Below are 24,667 nucleotides of genomic sequence, written 5' to 3'. Positions count from 1 at the left end.
AAATATCTATGAAAACTGTCACAAATAATAACAGCGACATCAGAATTAGCTGTCAGTGTATTTCCATTGAGTTCTCTGATCTGGCAGAGACCTGGTTTCAAGTAATAATTTCACACAACGTAATAAATGAATATGATTTTTAAAGAATGATACAAAATTTAAACTATGGATGAAAAACACCACCCGTTTGGGATCGACTGAAACAGAAGAGGTGTTTTGTATCGTGGTGTTTAATTCCTTTGAAACAGTCTCATTCGCACATGGACGCGTCTGTGTTTTCCGATGTTTGGAGCAGAGCGTGGAGGCAGCACGCAGCCATCTGACCGTGTGTTGTCAGAGAAGCAGCAGCTCAGCATCTCAGCCACAAGTGGACCTCCTGAACCGCCCGGCGCTGCGACCTCAGTACGGCTCTCTGAAACATGAACAGGCCGCCGAGGCTGCTCCTGTAACCGACGCCAGCTCCAACGTCCCCCCGGTGGATTAAACCTGTCGCCTCCGTAACGCTGGATACTTTTCAAGGTAAGGCCAGTTTATTTGTATGTATTTGTTTCCATCTTGGATGAGGTGTGCCCACCCTGTCGCCGGGATGTTTTAAATGGTGTCTCCGCTGGACTTTAAAGGTGTCACAGTGTCCACCTGCGGTATCGCTTGTTTTAGGCCTCAAGCGATGCCTCGGTCCACAGTTGAGCTGTGAACCCGCCAAAACATTACCTCCACCCGGCGGCGCGTCGCCGAGGGAGCCGCAGCGGAGCTACGGAGAGAGAGAGAGAGAGAGAGAGAGAGAGCGCAGAGGTTCCCCTCCTGTGTGAAAGGTAAAACCGCCTTATCCTGCAGGTAAAGCTGCTTCCTCCGTGTGCAGTGTCTCCTGTGATACATGATATATATCTACTGTAAAGTGGTGTGCATTTACTACCAGTCTACACTCAGTTTCCATGTAGGTAGGTTATAAAGTTAGCCTGTTGATGAATAAAGTTCTCATTGTATGGTGGCGCGTGCAGGTGTGAGTCCAGCTCCGTGGGTCGCTAGCTAGCTGACGTCCCCCCTGTGATGAACAATAAGATCCTGAATGAACTGTGTGTGACTCGAGGGCGGTGTCTTGCTGTGGAACCGGCTTCTAGCACCCTGAGTTAGCTTTGTACTCTGTGTGAAGTGTAGAGGGGGTGGAACTCTGCTCTGAGTATGTTACACATTGTGCTTCTAATAATAATAATGTAATAACACCCAGCCATACATGCTCACATGCTTCCTCCTCTGGCTTATGTCTTGTTGGGTTAACAGCACCACACCTCCCACCCAGCTCTCCTCTCACCCACTGCCCTCTGTGTGTGTGTGTGTGTGTGTGTGTGTGTGTGTGTGTGTGTGTGTGTGTGTGTGTGTGTCCTCCTCCAGGGCTCCTCTACAGAAATGCACCCACCACCTCGACAGGACTATGTATCCCTGAGCCTTGCTGGACAAGGAGGTGGAGGTTACAACAACAGTAAGCAGTGGAGGAGACAGTCCTGCTGGAGGGTAAGTGGGTCGCACCAAGCGGCTACTCATCAGGCAGGAATGTCCGTCTCTCTCCTCTCGTGTTCACAGGGCTCTGGTGTCCTCCACCCTGCTCTAAACAGGACACCACCGCTGTGTCCCACTTCCCCCGCAGCTGGTTTAGGCTGCTGATGCTCCCCAGTATATGTGTGGAAAAGCTACTGTGGTTGAATGTCTAGGATGAAATACTCTGACTTAAATTGTGTATCTTCTCTGAGATCCTTAGTGAAGTGAGGGGTAACGTTAAGCTGTAGATAACCAAACATCTGGTGGTGAACTTTAATTGTCCAGCAGGTGCTACGTTGTGTCCTCACGTCATAATTCCAAAGTTGGGCTTGTTGTATTTTATGACTTTTTCTAATTATAAATGTAGCATGTTTGGAAAAAGTCTTAATGCAGTACCATTTCCAGATAGTGCATTTGGCATTGCACTGTATGATTCTGAGCTTGTTGTGCACAAATATGTAGTAATTTAATAACAAAGTAAAGAGGTGGGATGATTGTGCTGTAACAGAGTAAGGAAAGCCCCAGGACGTCAATAGTGAAGTCCAAACTACAATGGCAGCACAGATATTTGACTCTTTAGAGTAGACATTTTACTGGAGCTCAACCAAAAGATTGCATAGTATAATTTACATGGTCGGTATGTTATATAATAAACCAGTCCCAGTGCAGATTATCCCTTTTCAGACCTGTTTTAACATTCATCTTGAGAGAACTGATCACAAGTCGACAGCTCTTCACACCTGCCATTAAAATGTGTCTCATGTTACCCCTCAGGTCTCACTTCCTTTCAAATGCAAATACACACAGGCATCATTGCTTTTCACAAAACCAGATGTTGTTTTTAGCCAGTCTGAGTTTACAGGTGACCATTGTCGACTGTGTGTGTGTGTCAGTGTGAGGAGGAGAGATGAGGAGAGATGAGGAGAGGGAGAGAGCGGAGACGGGAGGGGCTGAGTGAATCAATGTGCAGGCAGTGTTATGAAATAAGAAGATTTAAGTCAAGTCAGTTTATTTATAGACCACAACCCTAACCCCACTGCTTTACACAGACAGGAAATTATATCATTTGATTGATGGTAACAAATCAATCACCACAGCACAACCGCTCTACATTTGCTGTTCTGTTCAAAAACATTTTAGCAGCACAAGACCACAACATGAATTGAGTTTGAGGGATGAGACCTGTCAGTCATGTTGCTAAATGTTGCTTGTTTGGTCAAGAAGTATATTCTGCAGGCGCTGGGTTGAAACTGACGTTATTCTCCATCTTCCTCTTTCTGTGTGCCTGCAGAAATGGAAGCAGCTGTCCAGGCTGCAGCGGAGCCTCATCCTCTTCATCCTTGTCCTTATGTTTATCTGTGGGATGGCCACCTATCCTACCGTCACTGAACACCTCAGAGGTAAGGCTCTTCATACATTAAACATTTCCCATGGTATAGTTATGTCTGAGCTACTGGCATGCTATCAATGCCAACAGAATAATGTGTTTAATGCTGACAAGAATGCATACGTTTACACAACTGTGCGTACAACCGGGCAATATTTTCTTCACGCTTGAAGTGAGAAGAAGTAGAACTTGATTAACTCAGTAGATGTTAATGGACTCACTAGGAATTGGTAGGTGAAGAATTGTATTCAGAAATTGTGCTGATGACAGCTCTGGACTGGATAAAGTCTTTGGCCCTCTTCAGATCTGTTATTAAAATCTGTCCTAAGAGACCTGATCACAAGTGGACAGTGTTAAGTACGTGTGTTTACACATGGCATTAATATGCGTCCTGAATGTGTCTCCTGTGACCATGTGACCGGATCTCAGGTCCCTGCTCTCTATACAAATAATCACAACCATCGTGTGTTGATGGAAACCAAATGATGTCATTTGTACCTAGTTTGATTTTACAGATGTGTCGGATGACAATGTTTGTGTGTGTGTGTGTGTCTGTGTGTCGGCACGAGCTAGAGAGAAAGGGAGCAAGCAGAGTCAGGAGGCGCTGAATGAATGAATGTGTGCAGCTATAAAGAAAGATTTGACCAATCTACGAAAACTATCAGTCATTATTTGGTGATCAGTGTTGATATTGTGGCTGTAGCTACAGACAAATACATGTATGGGCACGAGAGGCTTAAAATATGTTTAAACTGGGGCAGGGTATAACTCACCTGGTAGAGCTGCTGCCCCAACCCACAGAGGCCCAGGTTCAATTCCGACCCAGGGCCATTTATGCATGTCCCAATAAACCTGGCACTGACCTCTTGTGATCAGATCACTCAGGGCGGATGTTAGTACCAGGTCTGAATGGGGTCTTTGAGTCTTCAAACCTTAATACTCAAAAATCAAAAGGCTCCTCTCAGAGACTGTCTGAGGGTGAGAAAGCCAACTTACCCCCATGAATCAGGAGCATGCAATAAACAGCAATCAAAGAGCTTCCACATTTTCTCGTCTTGGAAGTCAAGACAAGATCTGGAAAACTAAGAAAACCTTCGGATAAAGTTGCATGTCTACTGTGTTGAAAGTCGAAGCTCAACCTCCATGAGACTGCAAAGTAGCTGCAGAGAGGTTTCGCTGGCTAAGTACTATGGCCAAACTCATGCACATGCCACATTTACAGTTATTTTTCTATTGTGTCGACTAGTTTTAGAGCAGTCAGTGTGAAGCTGGAGTGTGACCTTTGATGATGATGCAGCAGAATGAACATGTTACTTCCTTCCTCCGCCTGCTCCACCCGGCTGCTCCACAACTCGCCTGAATAGAAGATTTGTTGCTGTTGTGAAAGTGTTTGTGCAGAACCTCCCACTGTGTTGTGCATGTGTGAAAAGCAAACAGCAGATAAAGTGCTGACCCAATTCGATGGACTTTACCCACAGGTCATGTCTGAAAACAACTTTAAACATGCTAACAGGAAGGGCAGTTCACTCACTGTGTAAAATAAATGGAGGAATCTCTGTCAAGGGACAGAGATTCCTCCATTTATAGTTCGATGATGAAATAAGTAACAGTGCAATATTATTGGAGGGTTGTTTTTTAACGTCTCTGCAGCAGACGTTGTATTTACCTATTGAGTAATAAAACCTTTTTGTATGTGTGTTGAGGCCTTCCAGATGCGGAGCACGACATTGACAGTAACAGCGTCCTGAGGCCTGCCATCCCTCATGTGCTGCCTGAGCCTGTCAAACAGGGCCGCCCACCACTGCCAGAACAACCTTCCCAGGTTTGTAATGCTCTGCTTCTGTTCTCTGAAGGCTGTCACGAGGTTACTTCAAATTTTAGAAGCGTGAAAGATTTTGGTCTGATCTGTGACTCCTTGATGGCTGCTCCGTCAGTTTGTGAATGATGTTTGATAGAAAAATCACTTTGTATAGAAGTGCTGTATGAATGTGTGTAAAAGGGTGAATGTAACTGATGGTGTGAAATGCTTTGAGTTGTCAATAAGACTGGAAAATCATTATATCACATGAAGTGACATTTTAAATGGTTAAACACTTTTTTTTAATCATGTCATTATTTGCTGCAGAGGAAATTATCCAATAAGAGAGGACCACCCGTCCTCCAGAATCGCCTTCAGAGGAAAGGAAACACTTCAGATACAGTGGTGGTGGACAAGGCGGCTGACAGCAAGAAAGAAGGGGAGGAGGAGCCAATTATCAGGTGACACTGGCAATGTGATCACAACCAAAGTTCTCTGCATGTAGTTTATGTGGCTAATTTCTCACTCCACCGGTGACTTTCAGCTGGCGTGGAGCAGTGATCGACACTGAACAGGTCACAGAGGGCACCAAGGATGGGGAAAAGGAGGATTCACCGACCAACCAAGAAGCCATAATATCCAAAGAGTCAGGTATCTGTTGTTTTATATACCTCAATTATTCATGAATTCACATGTATAATTATTTAAATAAAAGCCGATGTATCACAGTTTCTTAGAGGCTTTGAGTCTGACCATATACTTCTAACATCCACTTCAGCATTTACCAGTCATTTGTTTCCTTGTTGGTCTTTAGACTGAGATGGGATCATAAACTGGCATCCTGTGTGTTTTGTGTTTTCTAGAAACTAGCCGGCTGGAGACGGTGCGGGAATCTTTCAGACATGCATGGAAGGGCTATAAAGATTTTGCCTGGGGCCATGATGAGCTTAGGCCCATCTCCAAGTCCTACGGCGAGTGGTTTGGCCTTGGTTTGACGCTTATTGATGCCCTGGATACCATGTGGATCCTGGGGCTTAAAGAAGGTAGGCCATATCTTCAAACACTAAACATAGAATCAAATACTTGCCTCCTGAATGCTTGAAAGGTTGATCTAAAGAGGGGAAAGCTCACAGAGGATGGTCGCAAAGCTTGTTGTCAAAATATATCAAATCGTCTGTAGAACAACCACTGGAGCACATTTAGTAATTTAGTGAGGACTGTGACGAGAATGAGAAGAAAAAGACACAACATTTTTTCATAATGGCATTAGCTTTATTGCAATCTTAAACCAGTTGCATTTGCATGTGTTGGTAAATCTTCAGTTATTATTATTCTTGGCACGAATGTTTTGTTACAGAATTTGAAGAAGCAAGGACGTGGGTGGCCACAGAGCTGACCTTCAACAAGAATGTGGATGTCAACCTGTTTGAGAGCACCATTCGCATCTTGGGAGGTCTGCTGAGCACCTACCATCTAACTGGAGACACCCTGTTCTTAGACAAAGCTGTGAGTACAACACACATGCTCTCATTTAACAACATTTATAGCCACATGAAGAAGAAAGGACGTAAGCAGGTATTAAACACATTGAAGAAGACAGAAAGCATCACCTTCTCCATTGCATTTAATCTGCCAATAAGTTTGCAGACAGAGCTTTCCCTCTTTACCTAATTGAGACCTAAGGTGCAGAATTAAAAACACACTCTAAAACCTAAAAGTTGTTTAAAAACAACAGCCTAAAACCTGAGGATTTGTGGAGAGCTAACAGAATTGCCAACATTTACAAACATACATTTTTGGGCCACAGGAACAGTCAAACCCACTCACCTTCCAGATTTAACCTGGCGGCAGCGACATTTATAGCTCGGTCATGTTTATTCCTATATACATAAAAACCTGTGGCCCAGTTTTGGATTTTACCATGTTAAAAATTGGCAGTGAGGGGAAAATCTGCTGTTTTGTCTGGTTCCTTTTAGTGTTTGATATACACAACAATTACTTGGTTGTTTCATTACAAATTCTAGAGCTTAGTATCCACAGGGTTGGACTCAACCCCCCAGATCACACACCCATCCAAACAAACACACTGATAACTGAGAGTGGAAATGGAAACAAGACCATTTAGTAATTCATGCAACTGGCTTCTCACTCCAAAACAATTGTTTTTACAACCCTCTGTTCTTCCTCTACAGAAAGACATCGGCTCCAGGCTGATGCCTGCCTTCAACACCCCGTCCAAGATCCCCTACTCTGATGTGAACATCGGGAAAGGTACAGCCCACCCCCCTCGCTGGACCTCAGACAGCACAGTGGCTGAGGTTACAAGCATCCAGCTGGAGTTCAGAGAGCTCAGCCGCCTCACCCAGGATCCCCAGTACGAGGTGACGTTTTTCGATTGTCACTTTGGCTCAGTTCTTTTTTTTGCCCTAACATTGTGGCATTTTATAAATAACAGTGACAGAAAAGTACTCCCAATCTGCAGGTGTTGTTTTGTAACTCTTATGCAGTATGAACTCAAGTCTTTTTTTCAGCCCTGAATTAAGGTGAACACAAAACTGAGAATGATCATTTACAGCTAGAGGTAAAATCACAACGAACTAAGTCTGGCTAAGAGTTTAAGTTGGGCAGAAATGGACAGATAGCAGTGGATTTCAAATGCTAGTTGCCTGTCATCTATAATTTTGGCCACAGGAACAGTCAAACCCACTGACTTTCCAGATTTAACCTGGCGGCAACGACATTTATAGCTCAGTCATGTTTATTCCTATATACATAAAAACCTGTGGCCCAGTTTTAGATTTTACCATGTTAAAAATTGTCATTGAGGGGAAAACAATTCCTTAGTTGCTTCATTACAAATTCTAGAGCTTAGTATCCACAGGGTTGGACTCAACCCCCCAGATCACACACCCATCCAAACAAACCCACTGATAAGTGAGAGAGGAAATGGACACAAGACCATGTAGTAATTCATGCAACTGGCTTCTCATCCCAAAACAATTGTTTTTACAACCCACTGCCAGTAATAATCTTTTTCTGTTGTCAGCCATTCTTAACTTAGCTGGAACCCTTTCCAGAAATATCGTAAGGATTGGACAATGTTTGCAAGCTGATGTAAATTATGGAATTATTGATTCTTGTCTGTACGATTTAACACTAATTTGTAAACTGCACTGGTTATCAAGGATGTATCAAACCTACTTGGTAGTGTTGAGTGTAGACAATATTTAATACAGCAGTGCAGCATGAAGATGAAGGTGTGATGAATTATTATCTTTTCACATTAGATAGTTTGTTAAACATATCAGCAGGCTACTGTGGGTTCAACATCCCGAATTTCTTCTCTGCAATTTACAATTTTTTTAACTGTCAATTTACTTTGAGTCATTGAATGAATATTACAAAAATACCCACAGCTCTCCTTGTTTGACCTCTGACTTTGATTTTCCAGGCTGCGGTGGCCGAGGTTATGAATCAGGTCCACAAGCTGGACGGCAAGCTGGACGGTCTCGTTCCCATGTTCATCAACACAAACAATGGACAGTTCACCCATCAAGGCATCTACACACTTGGAGCCAGAGCAGACAGCTACTATGAATACCTCCTGAAGCAGTGGATCCAGGGAGGCAAGAAGGACAACCAGTGAGTTGAGCCCCAAGAACCTACTGTTTACTCACATGACCAGACCTGATACTAGGAAACACTCAGAAACTAAAGGATCATACTGGTTCTTTTGCAAAGTCAGCTCTGTAAATACTGTGCAAGAAACTGCTAGAAACTAGGTATCTGTCCTGTCTTTGGATAAATATTTAGTGAGTCTTACTCTGTAATGACTACTGAGGACTCATGCGTCAGAAAAATCCAACAACTCGCAGAGACACGAGACAAGATTCCCAGAGCTGTGCTCATGCCACTCCTGTCTTGTCTTGTCTTGGCCGTGCGAGCTTAGGATCATTCTCCTGTTGGAAGGTGAACCTCAGCAATCTGAACCAGGATTTCATGAAACATAGCTCTGAACTTAAAGGGATAGTTCACTAAAAGATTTTACCGGGTTTCCTCCAAACATGATGCTTAAGGCTACATTTGCATTGCTACATTTTCGTTTGAAATTGCATCAACTCTCCTACAGATACACACCAAAACACAGTTTTCAAAAGAACATGTAGTAGTATGGATGTAGCCCAACAGTGAGGCCAGACAGCTCATCTTGGCATACTGACACACAGTTAGTGATACAGCAGAAACTTTACTAGAAAAGTTACGTGTCAGCTCAGTATCAACAGAGTGCTTCCTTTGATCTTTCATGATAAATTTCACTGTGGGAAGCTTCACTCTTGTGGTGAATTAAGTTTTATTCTTATTTATGACATTTCCATCCCCAATGTTAGCATGTAAATCTCCAAGTGTCAAATGTCTTCACTCTACCAGCTTTTCACCCTGTTTGGTGTGTGTGTGTGTGTGTGTGTGTGTGTGTGTGTGTGTGTGTGTGTGTGTGTGTGTGTGTGTGTGTGTGTGTGTGTGTGTGTGTGTGTGTGTGTGTGTGTGTGTGTGTGTGTGTGTGTGTGTAGGCTCTTGGAGGACTATATGCAAGCTATCGAAGGTATTAAGAAGAACATGTTGCAGAAGTCTTCTCCTAATGGCCTTACTTTTGTAGGAGAGGTCTCACACGGACAGTTCAGCACTAAAATGGTCAGTAATATTCATAACCATCTCCTGTTGCTCTCAATTCTGTTGAACTTAGCAAAGTACAGTGTTTGTAATTGGATTTCAGTGAAATCACCACTAATATCAGAATATAAAAAATCAACCAGTAAGCTGTAGACTTTGTATTATAATCAGATATCACTAATCAGATAATGAATGTATTAACTGATCATTCATATCAGTATGGAGGACTCAACTGTATTTGTCTGTTAATTCAGGACCATCTAGTGTGTTTCCTGCCAGGCACTCTGGCCCTTGGTGCTCACAACGGCCTGCCTGCTGATCATATGGATCTGGCTAAAGAGCTGATGGAGACCTGCTACCAGATGTACGCGCAGATGGAGACAGGCCTCAGTCCAGAGATTGTCCACTTCAATATGCATCAGGGCAGCATCCGAGACATTGATGTGAAAGTAGGTCGAGATATTTTTAAATGCCTGGTGGCACAGACGTGTTTGTCTGAGAGTGTAACAGAAAACACTGGGCAGATGAAATACAAGAAATAAGCAAAAATGGGACTAAAGTCTCAGATGTGACTCACAATTTATTGTTTGTGTCTCTTTTGTATTGTCTGTTCTAGCTTGCTGATAGACACAACCTCCTGCGACCAGAGACCGTGGAGAGTCTCTTCTACCTTTACAGGTTTACCAAGGACCTCAAGTACCAGCAGTGGGGCTGGGAGATTCTTAAAAACTTTAACAAGTACACTAAGGTAGGTAAAATGTCTGGATTTGGAGTCAGTGTGTGAGGTGGGCGTTTATATGCAGGTCTGTTGTTCAGTGCACAGTTATGTGAGATTATTAACTCATTTCCAAGTCAGGGCAGACACTAGGGAGCCATGCACAGCTCCACTAAGTCCACCTATAGTGCACTAATTTGGGGTCTTTTCATACATGTTTGGATCGTGAAAGGTTCTTTTTTTGACCGTTTTTGACAACTCTGTCAGTAATTTACTGCTCCTCTCTTTGTCCTTATCATTCGCACTCTGCGCTACGTGAACCGCGTCAAACCAAACTGAGCGCCCCGAAATTGTATCGGCCGTTATTAGATGATCGGTGTTGATATTGTGGCGACAAACAAATCAACTTTTAAACTGTAGCGAGTCAGAGACGTCAGCTGAGAGAGAAAGGTGGAGAGACACACACACACAATGGCGCATGGAACACAATTTATAGGCAGTTTAAGCCTTCCTTTGTGATACGTATATGTATCGCGCACGTTGATATTGCGACGATGATAACTTTTTTTATATATCGTGCATCTCTAAAAGATATAGAAGAGATGGCGTCCTGAGCAGAGAATGAAGTCACACTCCCTCTGTGTGTGTGTTGTGGTCTTCTTCCTGGTCTCCACTCATTTACGAAGTGAGATGATTCAAGCTCTGATCAGTGATGTTGATAAACATTACACTCGTGTGGACTTTGCTAGTTTTCACCCCGTCACGTCTATCGGAGACACTGTACCAACACAGATCTAATCACTGCATCAACATGCCACCCCTGCTATCAGTATCTTACACTTCTATGTTTATTTATCCTGCTTAACTGCTCACAACAGTCCTGGTCCTGTGTTACATTATTTAAGCAGCTAGTTATAAGCCTTCTTACAAAAGGTGTAATGTGTAAACTTGAACAACACAAATGTCTTCTCCTTTCTTGAAGAGAACTGTGACTATATGCTTGTGTATCTTACTGGTTGGTAAATACTACATTTTTTGACCTATATATCTTAAAGAATGAGTTGTGAATGTGTGTGTTCCAGGTTTCCTCTGGTGGCTATACCTCCATCAATAATGTGCGCGACCCAGACTACCCGAGTCCTCAAGACAAGATGGAGAGCTTCTTCCTCGGAGAGACCCTGAAATATCTGTACCTGCTCTTCTCAGATGACCCCGACCTCATCAGCTTAGACCAGTATGTCTTCAACACTGAAGCTCATCCTCTGCCTATTTGGCCTTCCACTGCGTGACCCACACAGAGAAGAACTCAAATGACTGGTATAAACACAACAAATTATCTCAGGGTTGGTCAAACACCAAGATGATAGCTACATCCCTTCTGTCTCAGTGAGTGACCTCTGCCAAAACCACCCTGAACACAGATGGAAAAAGCCTCTTTTCTAATTGGATCTATTGTTTGCTATGTGCTAACAGTCTTGGTGAAATAACAGGAGCCTGGTCCAGTGTGTAGCTTATTTATAAAAAAAAATCTTTAGGATTTCTGTTAGAGTGTTTTCTGTAGGAGAGGAGGAAGGTTTCTGTTCTCTCTCTCTCAGATAACGTCAGCACTGGTCCTGAGTGTGACTTGAACTGAAGCCTTCTTGTTATGGGGGAAGGTGGAGTGTCAGGTTGGACTGATACAGATGTTTGAATTGATATTTTCCGATTGTCAACAATGTTCAATTTCTAACAAAAATCACCATTTTTATTCCAGAGAAAATCCTCCAACACGTTCATGTCTTAATTTGTAGCCCTGCATTGTATTATTACAATGGAGATGTTTCTGAAACAGAATGTAATCCATTGTGACACAAAGCCAGTGTCTGGTGGTCTTACCTCAGTGCGAGGTGTGAAAGCAGCTAAAAGGTTCCCTGACAGCAGCCGCCAGCTGTGGGAACTGAAACCAACCGCTGCCTGCTGCACCGAGAACCTGACTGCTCTGCCCACATGTTTGCACATGGGTGCCAGCCTTGCAGGGATCTGAGGAACAAGCTAATTCCTCATCACACTGTATATAGTCTTCAAGTGCTCTGGCTAGAACTATTCTTCCTGAACAGGGCAGAGCGTGCCAACAGGCTGTTAACACATTTATACCTGCATTAAAATGTGATTATCATCAGATTGTCCAAATCACCTCCAGAGGTCAAGGACGTATTGGGGTTGAACATTGAACACAAGTATAATCAAACCAGTGAAGTAGCAGCTACACAGCTAGCAGCCATTAGCCAGTAAACACAGGAAGCAGTCCTCACATTACTCAAGGCACCTGTGGATGGAGAGAAGACGAGATCGAAAAGCAAGACAACACAATTACGGCTTCACTGATGGCTGCCATCTTCTTCTTCTTCTTCTCCTCTTTCTGGTTTTTTCATGGATCTGTTCATACAAGAGGATGGTGAGCTGAACAGAGCGATCAGACACCCATCAATACAAGCTGAAAATCAGGTTAAAATCATACCTACATATAATCTGGATACAAGACACATTTTAATGCCAGGTGTAAAAGGAGTCTGTGTGTCTGCTGTTCCGTGCTGCATTCATGTCATACAGGATATGGTGGGATTTTACAGCACAAAAATCCCACTCACTAACCTCAGGTCAAGAAGACGTTGCTTGGAAAGTGCTAATGATTAATGATTACTCAGACCAGTCATGGGCAGCTACAAACGTTTACTGTAGGGTTATGGGCATGTGATTTAGTAAAATATCCGTTTGTCATTTGGAAACAGCATGTATGAAACGTTCAAAGTATTCATGACTCTGTTCAAAAGTAGATATACAAACCAAAATGAGTTTTATCCCCCCGGCCACCCAAAATGTGTCTTCATGACCTATACCAACAACCATGTAGCAGCTTTTCCTCCCACATGACATGAATGCAGCATTCTTCTCTGCATGGGACACAGACAACGTATTCCAGCTGTTGCCAGGCAGCAGATCTACTTCTGAACTGTGAAGCTTTTGTTTTATGAGCGTAGTCGTGGGTTCTGAGCATTCATTTGTTTATTTCTTTGTGGGTTTTTTAATGTGTCTCGAGCAGTGCTCTTCTCGCTGAATGTTCCATTTCATTCTTTTGTCATTTTCCTCTGTAAGGCTTTAGTATTTGTGTTTCTGACCGTTAGATTTTAAATATAAATTTAGCATAATATATTGATTTCTAGTGTATATTTAAAGTTGTAATTGCAGCTATCTAAATACAGTGAGCTGGATTGTGAGTGTTTTGTTCAGTTTTTGTTGTAGTGGCCACAGCAGTTTGCAGTCCTTCCTACCCATTCCACTAGTTTACATCATAGCTCCACTTGTAGTTGTTACTTTTAAAAACTTTGAATTGAGACCAAACTCATTTTGTTTATTCTGTTATTTTTCCTCACGTGTGCCTTTAATGTTGCTTCAGACAACATTCAAAAGACCAACTGTTAGCTGTCTGTGAACGTGCATTTCTATTCATCCCAGCTATTTTTTTACTTGTTGCTGACTTACAACAGTGTGTGGTAATTGCGATTGGGGATCATTTTTACAGTAGGATTGAGGATTGATATTTTTCCCTGAAATCAATCATTAGGTTTACATGATGCTGATCTCTCCCAGTGTGTATTTAAACCCTATTGACGAGGGCTCTGCGTGATCCCTCCCTGGATGTGTTTCAGCATAAAACCTGAGCCAAAGACATGCTGGAGATATCGTCACCCCCGGCGTTTGGTTTTGTTCTTATCGATGAAAAGCCATTTTCTCCAAAGCCACATCTTTCAGGAAAAACTAACAAAGGAGATATTTTCAGTGCTTTTGATAACAGTGTCACTGGTGTGGCTTTTGAAGACTGATGCCACTATTTTTAGACTAAAGTCACTGACGACTGATGGATTTCTATATTAGTTGCGGCCACCAAACAGACTGCTTTTAACAGCAGGCTACACACGCCACAGCTGTACAGTTGTTAGACTTGTCAAGTATTCATCAGTTTCTCATTATTAGATTCATTTACAGTGGTATCACCACAAAGCACATTAAAGTGTATTTTACCAGAGTGGGAAGATTAAAGCTAATTAAAGCATCATATAAAGTACAAGAACAGGGCAGCTCTGAGGCAGGTTTTTACAAGAGTTGTTGGTACAGTTGGAGTTAGAGGCCCAATACTCACTGTGTGCACATACCACTCAATGTTTTGTCATATGTATAAACAATCTCTGGTTATAGAGTGAGGTCGATATGATTGGTAAATACTCTCATAGACAAACACGATGAATGTGTAATTGCAGAAATTGTCTGAGTTACACATGTTGCAGACCCACATGTTCACATTATGTCAGACTTACTGTAAATAGAAGCCGTGGACCTAACTGTATTCGTCACAGACACTTTCTGCCCCAGTTTACCTGCAGGCTTGAAGATGACTACACGTTGTAGGTTCGGTCATCACAGAGCGACTGCTACTTTTATTCATTTTCACAACAGAGGTTCTAGTTTGTCTTTTTTATTATACAGTCTATGAGTTTATCCAAAATAGCCAAAACATGACTAAATACATATCTGCTGGCAGAGGTTCGAAGATGCTCCACGCTGACTACACCCGTTTTCATTGTTTGAAAAGTAGCAATGGAATCCATTTATTCCAAGACCTCCTCACGGTCACTGTCCCCTGAGTGTTGTGTGTCCTCTGTCTGTCTGAAGTGTGACCTCTGCCAATGCTGTGAGATGGGATCTACATAGAAATGTGGAAAACGTGGAAGAGCTTTGTTCTGACGGAGGGGCGGCGGTATTGGTTGTTTTTCTTCCATTTCAACCTTACACAATGTATTGTTGATGTCACTTGGTGTAAAATAAAAGCTGGATCTGCATTAATTCTGTGCAAAAAAATGAAAATGAAAACGATTTTATTGAACAGAAACATTTGTGTTGATCATTGACTGGTGAAACAAAGCAGGTCTGCAGTGATTGCTGCTACATGTGCTTCAACATGTAGTTTTTTAATTTTAAACATTAGAAACACAGCGAGAGCAGCTCCCTGTCATTTCACTGAGATAAACTGAACACATCCACAAAGAGCATGCTGGATAAACGGCTTTGAGAGATGAGCAGGTAGAGTCAGGTAAGTGAGGGATCTGTGAAGAGCAGAGAACTGCTAACCATTAACACCCAACAGACAGCGCGCCAGTCACATGCAATTCCTGCACTGATCTACAGAGGGAGCACTACTGTATTTGACTGGATCGTCCCAGCAAAGGCTGACTAAGGGAGATGGTTTCTGGTTCCCTCGCTGGGTTTTGTGTGTTTCTTCACGTCAGAGACTGATGATTGTACTTGAACAAGTACAATCATCAGTGTGTTTCGACAAGCACTAAAGGGTTAACATTGAGCTGAGATAATGCTAAGACAATTCATTAAGTAATCAAATAAGTTTTTAACTTGCTAATCACATAGACCCTGGTTCTCTCAGCCCCTCCATGATTGTGATGTGAATATCTTGAGGTCCTGGACTGCTGGTCAGATACAAACAGGCTGTTTGAACACGCCAGCCAAGCTGCAGCCTTGTAACACTGCTGCCTGTGTAGAGTAGTGACGAGGTGCAAATCTCACCCCTGTCCATGCATGGTCTGAAATTAGCTCCGCAGTGAGCAGCTCCTCTGAGATGACACAGTTCACTGGCATCCCACTCAATCAAACCCATTCATCACACACACTGACATTAGGTTCACTCACTTTCTGTTCAGTTCCACAGTGAACACACTTCTATATTCTACACCCACGTTCCAGAGAGACATGAGGTTTGTTCAGCATAATAATTAAAACCAATAACTAACATCCACTTTGTTGGAGTGTGAAATACTGCATCAGGACATAAAGAAATGGAAAGGATTTACAAGGCACTGGATCATTTACAGGATATTATCCTATGTGTTATTACACATTATCAATAATTCATTCTTTAATATCCAGTATATTGTGACAGAGAGACTGAGCTTTAAAGTGACTTCTTTAAACTTCTCCTCTCCATCTTCACCCACTGTGCGATGATGTCTGCTTCTGTTTCCCTGGCAGTGATCACTGACCACTGGATCAGCATCGTGGGATCCTCTGCAAGAAACAACAGAGAAATGTCCTATTCGATTTTGTCTTGTGAGTTTAACTTAAAAGTGACTGTCCAGGGGTCAGCAGCCGGCTGTACCTCAGGTCCAGGTGATGGGCTCCCTCAGGGATGTTGACAGCGATCAGCGATGAGCTCAAGGACTTGCGCACCTGAACAGCAGAGAGCGGGTTAACTCAACCGACTGACAACGGTGGCTTCACAGCTCACTGAAGTCTACTGACTTGGTTTGATCCCTTACCCCTCCGTTTGCCCACGGGTCCAGGTCTCCATTGGAGAAGATGATGTTGCTGGCTGTGGAGAGGTCTGAGCACAACAGCAAAGGTCATGAGAATCATAGAGACAAATATGGAAACAAGTTTCATTCCTGTTTTAAAAATATGACTCATGTCAAAACATCTGGAAAAACACATGAATCACTGCTGATCAGATCATAAAGGAGAAATATATATGTTGCTTTTTAAGTTTTTCCTTGACCTCTGTGCTTGTCATATGACATCACATTGGTATAACGCAGTCCTACACGGTCGTCATTTCCTACATGTGCTGGAAGCGTTGACAAATCACAAGAGAGTGGGCCAGCTGCCAATCAGAGCAGGGAGGGCTTTATCTGGAGGGCGGGGCCTTAAAGAGACAGGAGCTGAAGGTGTTTCAGACAGAGGCTGAAAAGAGGAGCTGCAACAATGGACTGGTTAAGGTGGCGTGTTTTCTGGACATTAGAGCAAGTCAACATATTTAATTACCAGAGTTTCCGATTAATGATGTAGACTGTGACAAAAGATGTTTTACACTAATTTGTATGTGCAGGGCTATTGGCCGTGTGCTCACTCATTCTGACACGCTACCACATGCTTGTGCTATGGTTCATAACGTTTTTTACCGTCCATGCAGACCTCATAGTTTATCCATCACTCTTTCTCTCTGTGTACCTGTCACTAAGAATCTATCCGCCGTAGATTGAATTAATTCGGTGGGAAATGCAGAATAATTCTACTTAAATATGAACCTGAATATGAATGTCTCCTTTAAGACCTTTAGAGATTGTCTAGAATTACTATATGACCCCAAACTGTTCTAAAGGGCAGAATCGTCCAGTTTCACTGCTCTCCTCCAGACAAGCTGTTTGACAAATATATATAAAACTTTTAACATATTCTTCAAATTACATTTAGTCGTTTGTCATTATTAACAAAAAGTCCATGAATGTGAAGTTATTCATGTCAGGGGAATTCTCCACTGCGTCACTAAAATGTTCTCTATGAATAAATATGGGTTTGAAGCTTCCCCATCACACAGGTGTAAATATATACTAGAAAATGGTTGGTTCCAAACTGGTAGTGATATCGCTAGACCTGTTAGTGCATAAACATACTGAACACAGAGATACTTCAGTTGCTCAGTATGATCAAACTCCAGTTCTTCATACAGTCCAAGCACAGAACTAGTTCATTTCTGGATCACAGGTCAAGATGCTGCGATACAATCAGGACAAACTGTGGTGTGTCTAATATTAGGAATCAGCTCACCATCACCCCAGAACTGGGTTTTGAACCAGTCTGGTCGTGGAACCACAGCCCAGCGTTTGGAGCAGTAAATCTCACGGTCTCTGTCAGTGAAGGCATGGGAGGAAACATGTCCGTCACATTGTTGCTCTCCAAAGCACAGATTGACCTCTGTGCACGCCCTGCAACCACCACAGAAGCACGGTTAGTCATTGTTAAGATGAAGCACAGTACATGGATGAGAGATTTCTTTGGTCAACCTCCAATGGCTCCAAATGGCCGCCAGAAACAAATTCAAGTCACTGATCAGGAAAAATGTACAGTATGTCTGACGCTGTTTTCAGACATGACCTCTGGAAAATGTAATGATAATTTGGCTCGGACATTTTCCAGAGTTTGCCTTTCACATATGAAGAGCGCAGAAGGAGATGTTCACAACAACAGGAAAATCTGCTCAGTATTTAGGCGAGTGGTAGCACCTGGCTAGAACATGCAGGACAGGACGTATGAACCTCCACCGCAGAGAGCACAGGGTTTTTGTTTTTGATTTTCCAGACATTTAACTGCAGGGCTGGCATAAAAAGTTCCAGAGCAACTGACTTGGAAATTAGTGTTCTAAATAAATGTATATAAATGTACATAACAAGCACATGTAAAGTTGTATTAAAAGGTACACTTGCATATTAATACTGGTATAAGCGGGGGGGGGGGGGATATACTATACCACCCTTAACTTTCATACATCCATCCACAACACTTAAATCAAGCGGATTTTTAATACAGCCTTAGCTGAAACCAACCTGAAATGATAATTTACAGTACAAATATGATATGTTGTGCAGTGTCAGTGGATGTGGAGTTACCTGGTAGTCCCAGGCCAAGCTGTTGAAGCCCAGTCCACACCCAGTGGGATCAGCACACTCCAGATACAGACTGTACAGGTCGAAACATGTCAGCACCCCAGTAGAATATACACATCCCTGCAGGATGATAACATGGAGGTTATTTCAGTGTCTGGTTTGAGGGAGGTCGACATGATGTAGATACAAAGCAAATAAACCACACCCCCCCCATTCACTTCTATTATGAGATCGTTTCTTCATAGGGACATTTTCTTCTGGACAAAATCCCATCAAGTGCTTGAAGAACCTCAGTAGTGAGACGGACACACGGACACACACACACGGGACACACACACACACACACAACACACCACACACACACACACACACACACACACACACACACACACACACACACACACACACACACACACACACACACACACACACACACACACACACACACGAACTAAACTAAACCAAAAACTTAGTAACACAGGATGCTGTAGTCTTGCTAATGATTGTATCCACAAAGAATAAAAGTATTTGCTGGTAAGTGTAGTTGAATGTTATGGAATATGAAGCTGACCACTGCCCTCTAGTGGTTCCTGACATGAAATATATCCAATAAACAACTGGAGATGTAATACTTTAAATCTCTACTTGCTCAAGCTCATTCACCAGAATCTAAAATAAACACGGTCCTGTGGGACAGTATGATTTCAGCTCCCTACCACCCATCACTTTGTGATCGTGACCATTGTGTAGGAGCGATCTCCTCAGGTGATGCACACACGCTTCTAAGCTGCTTTAAATAAGACAGGGTTCATTTCTTTTACCTGCAGTGTTCCTGAGGTTAGCAAGTAGGTCAGATCCACTCAGCATGGTTTCACAAGCCACCTGAAAATCAAAGGCACATCACACACATCACTGTTAGAACTGATGCGGAACATGTCTAAAACAGATTTATGTCACATCTGCTCATTTTTGGCTCATTTTCTCCTTCATCTTAAAATAACTATTTTATCAGATCTCTGTGTGTGTCTGCTGTGTGAAGTTTCTGGTATAACTACTGTATTTTCTTGAATAGAAGCAGGCATCTGTACTCAGCTAAATGCCAGGTCTCTACAGAATGAAGCCAAGCATCTTCCGGTCCTGCAAACATTTCACAATAAAAACCTTTTTCTAAACAAATGAATGGATTCAGTCAACAGAACTGCTGGAGTGCTTTTACTTTGAAAGACATTTTGCTGTGTGCTGCACGCGGAGAAGACAAGCGAGACCTAGACTCTCTAGAAGAGCAGCCTGAGCCCCTCACTTCATGCATCCAGTGAAGCACAGTGTAAGTGATAGAACTGCAACTGTGCAGCCACACTGGAGGCTCACAGCTGCACTCCATTAGCTGCTGTTCCGCAGCTGCTTTTCGGTTTGCATATTGTGCAGCTTGAGATGAAATGATATGATACATTTCTCACTAAAAGGATAGCATTTTAAATGACAGAATTTTGGTTTAAAAGAAATGGAAAGTACCTTGACAGGGTTGGCGGGCATGTTGCCCATGAAGTGAGTGCTGTAGGGGTAGTCCAGCATGGCCATCAGAGTGAAGGCGTTCCTCAGCAGGCCGTACAGCTGGTGGATGTCCTGAGCAGATGACGGAGGTTTACACAGAGTAAACTTTGCCTGGATGCCTTTGTAATCTGCATTTTAGAAAGACAAACACTTTCATCTATTTGTGCAGGAGAAGAAACAATTTAATGTCTTGCAATATATGTATAAGCAATTGTACCTCTGTTATAAAACATCTCTATATATGTACTGTGTGTACATTTACATTTAAATGGGAGCATGTACACTTATATATATAAAATGCATATGTTGCCAGCCAGGATTATTTGTATACCTATTTTATTGTTTGTTGCCATTTCATTTGCCATTTTATATACTGTATGTATTGTGCAGCATAGACAGCACAATACTAGCCGACATTTCTTATTTGTCACTGCATAGGCTGAAGGTCATCCTCTCACACAGACTCACCTTGGCGCTCAGCTAATTCCTTCAGCTGATGGAAAGCTCCTCTCACAGCATCTCTGCATTCAGGGGCAACCCTCTCAAAGTCCTTGGAAAGAGAAGCAAAAGTTGTTGTCAAACCTGCACGTGTGTGTGTGTGAATGCATGCATTATTTGTTGTAGTGTACTGATTTAATAAAGTTAAGTGTTGGAGAAATGACATTTGGCCCAAATTTTGATGTTGTAGAAGCTTTTTAGGTTAGGTTTAATAAAGCTAAGTGCACTTGTCTACTTAAAGAACAAAGTGAGCAGTAACAGAAAGAGCGTCCATGCACTTACTGCTGTAACATCTTGAAAAAACTGCCGGGAATCTCCCAGCCCAGCAGTGGACAGTATGGGGGCGCTGGCAGCCAGAGCTCCGGCCACAACATTTGGATACTTGAGTCTCATATAAACTGACAGCATTCCACCGTAACTGCAGAGACGAGGAGAGCCAGGGTGAGAGGACACAGCCCGAGATGAGACATCATCATAAGACATCAGTCATGTCTGGCCTAAGACAGACTAAGGAGTATCTGGGTTAGTGTCACTTTCCCGAACAGGTATCAGTTATGTGAAAGCGAAGGGAAACTTTAGAGGAGTGAAAACATGACTAGTAAAAGGCCGCCTGACAGCCACCACTGCACTTTGTTAAATCCGGCAACCATAGCTAACTCTGTAATTGTTTACTCAAAGGTAAAAACTATATCAGATCACATGTGGTCTGTTACTCTGTGATGTGTGTTAAGTCTTTAGGTGATGAAGGTCAATTTGGAGAAACTAGATCTGAAATAATTTGTTGATTTAACAAAAATACTAACAGTTGCAGTTCTATTTCAGTTGATTGTTTAAGTCCTTCTCTAAATAAAACTGCCAGACAACACAGTCTCTGGTGCCAGCTTCTCAAATGTGAATACTTGCCGCTTCCTTCTCCAATGATAAAATATAATGCGTTTCAGATTTGGACTGCTTGTTGAAGAGGACAGCTTGGCTCAGAAAATTATGATCAGAACTTTTATTGTTGTATTTTATTATCTTAATGACTAAATGATTAATTGAGGAAATGTGTTTGCTGTTTATTTTTAATGTTCACTGGTCTGTCTTGTTTATGTGTATGTGCTACTTTTATGTGTTTTATTGTTGACATGTGTGGGATTATGGTTTGAACAGTTAATAGAAAACCTTATGAATGAGAAAGTGAAATGTAAAATCAACATACAGTTGAAAAAACACCTCTATAACAGGGTAGGACTTATTGCAGGGCTGTTGGACTGGATTGAACTGGTTTAATAAAAAATCTAAATAACCAAACGGCCCAAAAACTGATCGAGAAACTGAAGACGTCCGTTGGTTCAGTGGAGTTAGCTTGAGTCAGTGAACCACATGGACAGCATAAAGCAGCTTACCACAATGTTTCCTTTTGGTTCATGTGTAAAACTTTAAATTAGAACACTGCCCACTAAAATCAGCTCTAATACTCTTAAGAAGGGATTAATTTTGCAAAAAGAACAACCAGCTTTGGACTAATGAGTTTTTTTAAGAGATAAAAACTTTTGACAAACTGCACAAGTCACTCAATGTACGACACTAAGTATATGGTTGGTTGGGTGCATCCTACCTGCCACCAAACACGATGACAGGACAGTCTGTGGCCCCCAGCTGCTGCTTCAGTCCAGTGATCATGACACTGTAGTCGGCGAGGGCCTGCTCCACGGTGAGCAGGCCGACCTGCGGGATGTTGAAAGAGTCTTTGCCGAACGGCAGGGATCTGCCATAGTACCTCTGTAGGAGGCAGAGGGGGACGAAGAGGGTCAAATAACTATGAAAAACACATTGTGGGTCATACTGTTGCATGGTGTGACATGGTCCTTCATCCACACACACACACACACACACACACACACACACACACACACACACACACACACACACACACACACACACACACACACACACACACACACACACACACACACACACACACACACACACACACACACACATTGTGCATTTAATAAAACTGCGCTGATTTTGTCTCAAACCACTTTGGATGTACCGTCATTGTCACTGAGGTACTAAATTCCCCAATATAGTATTTCTTCTGATATCAAATTTCTTTCCTGCCTTGAGTGGTCATCAAGACTAGAAAAGCGCTATATAAATACAAAACCATTTACCCGCCCCCTGTGAGTCATGTGTCCTAAGGTGTGGATCGCAGTGAAACTCCCTGGGGATGGAAGTCAGGACTGTGTTGCATGTGGCTGATAGGTAGTGTCTTAAACCTCCTCCTCTGTTCACAGATGGCTTCCTTCAGTCTTCTTTCAAACCATCTATCTCCCCTGGCCAAAATGTGGACATTGTTGTCTTCAAATGAATGTCCCTTGTCCTTTAGATGTGGGTGGACTGACCGGAGGAGCTGGCTCTCCTGTGCTGTGCCATGTGTTTATGAAGGGGTTGTTTAGTTTCCCCAATGTACAGGTCCGTGCATTCCTCACTACATTCAACTGCATATACTACGTTGCTCTGGGTGTTTGGTCTTTGGGATGAACCAGTTTCTGCCTCAGTGTGTTGGCAGGCTTGAAATGTACTGGGATGTGGTGTTTGTTGAAAGTCCTCCTGAGTTGTTCAGATACTCCAGCAACATAAGGGATTACAACGTTGGATGAGAGGTGAAACGTCTTCAAGAAACTCCAGTCGACCTGTTTTTAGCACTTGGATATTCAAATATATTGTTTCAGGACGTTTTGAGGCCACAGTTTCACTTTAAATGATTGCAGGGAGATTCCCTCAGAGCCACAGCATGACTCCTTCCCTTTTATGGTTTCACAAGCAGATCAGATTTTGTACTGGTTGACTTGTTTTACCGTTCAAGCAGCTGATCATGTAAAACCAAACAGCCTCGTAGAATTTGGAGACATGTGGGAGAGTATGAGTCAAACTTGAATCACCCACCCATCCACCTTTTCCACACGACCAGCAATCACCATCTGTGTTTTCTTACGTGTTCGGCAAATATGACAAGTGCCCTCTGCTGAGCCGCCAATTCTGTGACGAATCCAGAGTTGAAGGCAAATTCCCAGATGTCTCCCTCGTTGCCTGTGTAGAAGAAAATAGGACCGTAGCCCTTCTGCCAGTACTTATCTAAAAGGAGAGAGAGAGAGAGAACAACCTATTGAGTCACTTGCTCTGTAGTTTTGTCATATTTGTAACAGGAACCTGGTCTGACCTGTGATCAGGTAACGCTGGCTGAATGTCCCATTCCCCATGCTGTTGAAGTTGAAGTGGTCCATAGTCTGAGTGAAATACTTCTCTGTGAACTGGGGCTCTGCCTGGACGCCGTCATGTTTCCTGGACTGAGAAAACAAATGAAATGTGCAACACATATTAATCTGGGTTAGTTTGTCTTGTCTCTGACTTCATATGCTCACAAGCACTTTACACAACAGGACTTTAAATGGAGACATTCTGGTTTTGATTTGAGTTCCTTTGAAATCCAGGGAACATGCTGTCAAACCAAAACCAATTCAAAAACAATTGCAGAAGTAATATCTTGTGTTTATCTTTGTGAGAGTCACTGACATGATGTGATTGAAAGCATGAAGCTAATGTCAACTCTCCATTCTTCAACTCGGCGTACACCTCACACACTATTCAACACCGAATTGACGAATAAACCTTGTTGACAGTTACACGCAGTTGTATTGAGCCACAATGACGAGAAGGAACATCGCCACATTTGACTGTTTTCTCCACAGCAGAACTGAGCTTCCGGACAAAGAGCAGCGGACACGGACGCGTTACCTTTGGGTGAGTGTGAGGCAGCGACTCGGCGAACAACACGAACAACACGAGCACGCTCACTGGGACGAGAGACACGATTTGATTCATTTTAGATTTCAAATCAAACTCACGAGGCTCCAACCTGCTCGAACTGTGGCAGTGCGCCTGCGCAGAGAGCAGCTGTCACATGACTTCTGTTATGATCCGTGCTGCGTTCACGTGCGACCCGTATCATCCGCCATTCTTCAAGTAAAGCGCTAAAACAGAAAACT

At 42.8% G+C, this 24,667-nt stretch overlaps 2 protein-coding genes across 4 annotated transcripts; one reads left to right on the top strand and one right to left on the bottom strand.

The window, feature by feature from the left end:
* Window positions 1–311: 311 nt before the first annotated feature.
* Window positions 312–15,183, top strand: man1b1b (mannosidase, alpha, class 1B, member 1b). Of its 3 annotated transcripts, none has more exons than XM_034595758.1 (15): window positions 312–519; window positions 658–812; window positions 1,390–1,509; window positions 2,825–2,933; window positions 4,624–4,742; window positions 5,046–5,179; window positions 5,263–5,369; window positions 5,582–5,761; window positions 6,076–6,224; window positions 6,911–7,099; window positions 8,170–8,360; window positions 9,287–9,407; window positions 9,641–9,835; window positions 10,003–10,134; window positions 11,184–15,183. In XM_034595758.1, the coding sequence occupies exons 3-15, from the start codon at window positions 1,405–1,407 to the stop codon at window positions 11,388–11,390; spliced, it is 1,938 nt and encodes a 645-aa protein (XP_034451649.1). In that variant the 5' UTR covers window positions 312–519; window positions 658–812; window positions 1,390–1,404; the 3' UTR covers window positions 11,391–15,183. The 3 variants fall into 3 exon arrangements, with proteins under 3 accessions (XP_034451649.1, XP_034451651.1, XP_034451650.1); XM_034595760.1 differs by having other exon boundaries at window positions 328–519; window positions 5,046–5,167; window positions 5,254–5,369; window positions 11,184–12,471; XM_034595759.1 differs by lacking the exon at window positions 658–812 and having other exon boundaries at window positions 328–519; window positions 11,184–12,471.
* A 278-nt stretch (window positions 15,184–15,461) lies between these two features.
* On the bottom strand, window positions 15,462–24,582 carry dpp7 (dipeptidyl-peptidase 7). The gene is given in 16 exon segments (XM_034595898.1): window positions 15,462–16,186; window positions 16,188–16,212; window positions 16,304–16,374; window positions 16,464–16,528; window positions 17,749–17,838; window positions 17,841–17,877; window positions 17,879–17,906; window positions 18,589–18,705; window positions 19,408–19,466; window positions 20,097–20,263; window positions 20,604–20,685; window positions 20,916–21,051; window positions 22,234–22,397; window positions 23,617–23,756; window positions 23,842–23,968; window positions 24,417–24,582. Coding segments are annotated over 16 exon segments (1,482 nt in total). The 5' UTR covers window positions 24,504–24,582; the 3' UTR covers window positions 15,462–16,099.
* Window positions 24,583–24,667: the final 85 nt, after the last annotated feature.

The sequence above is a fragment of the Hippoglossus hippoglossus genome, chromosome 9 (assembly GCF_009819705.1).
Source record: "Hippoglossus hippoglossus isolate fHipHip1 chromosome 9, fHipHip1.pri, whole genome shotgun sequence".
Taxonomy (NCBI): domain Eukaryota; kingdom Metazoa; phylum Chordata; class Actinopteri; order Pleuronectiformes; family Pleuronectidae; genus Hippoglossus; species Hippoglossus hippoglossus.
Note: the sequence above shows the minus strand (reverse complement) of the source record. Positions and strands in the feature narration are given on the sequence as shown.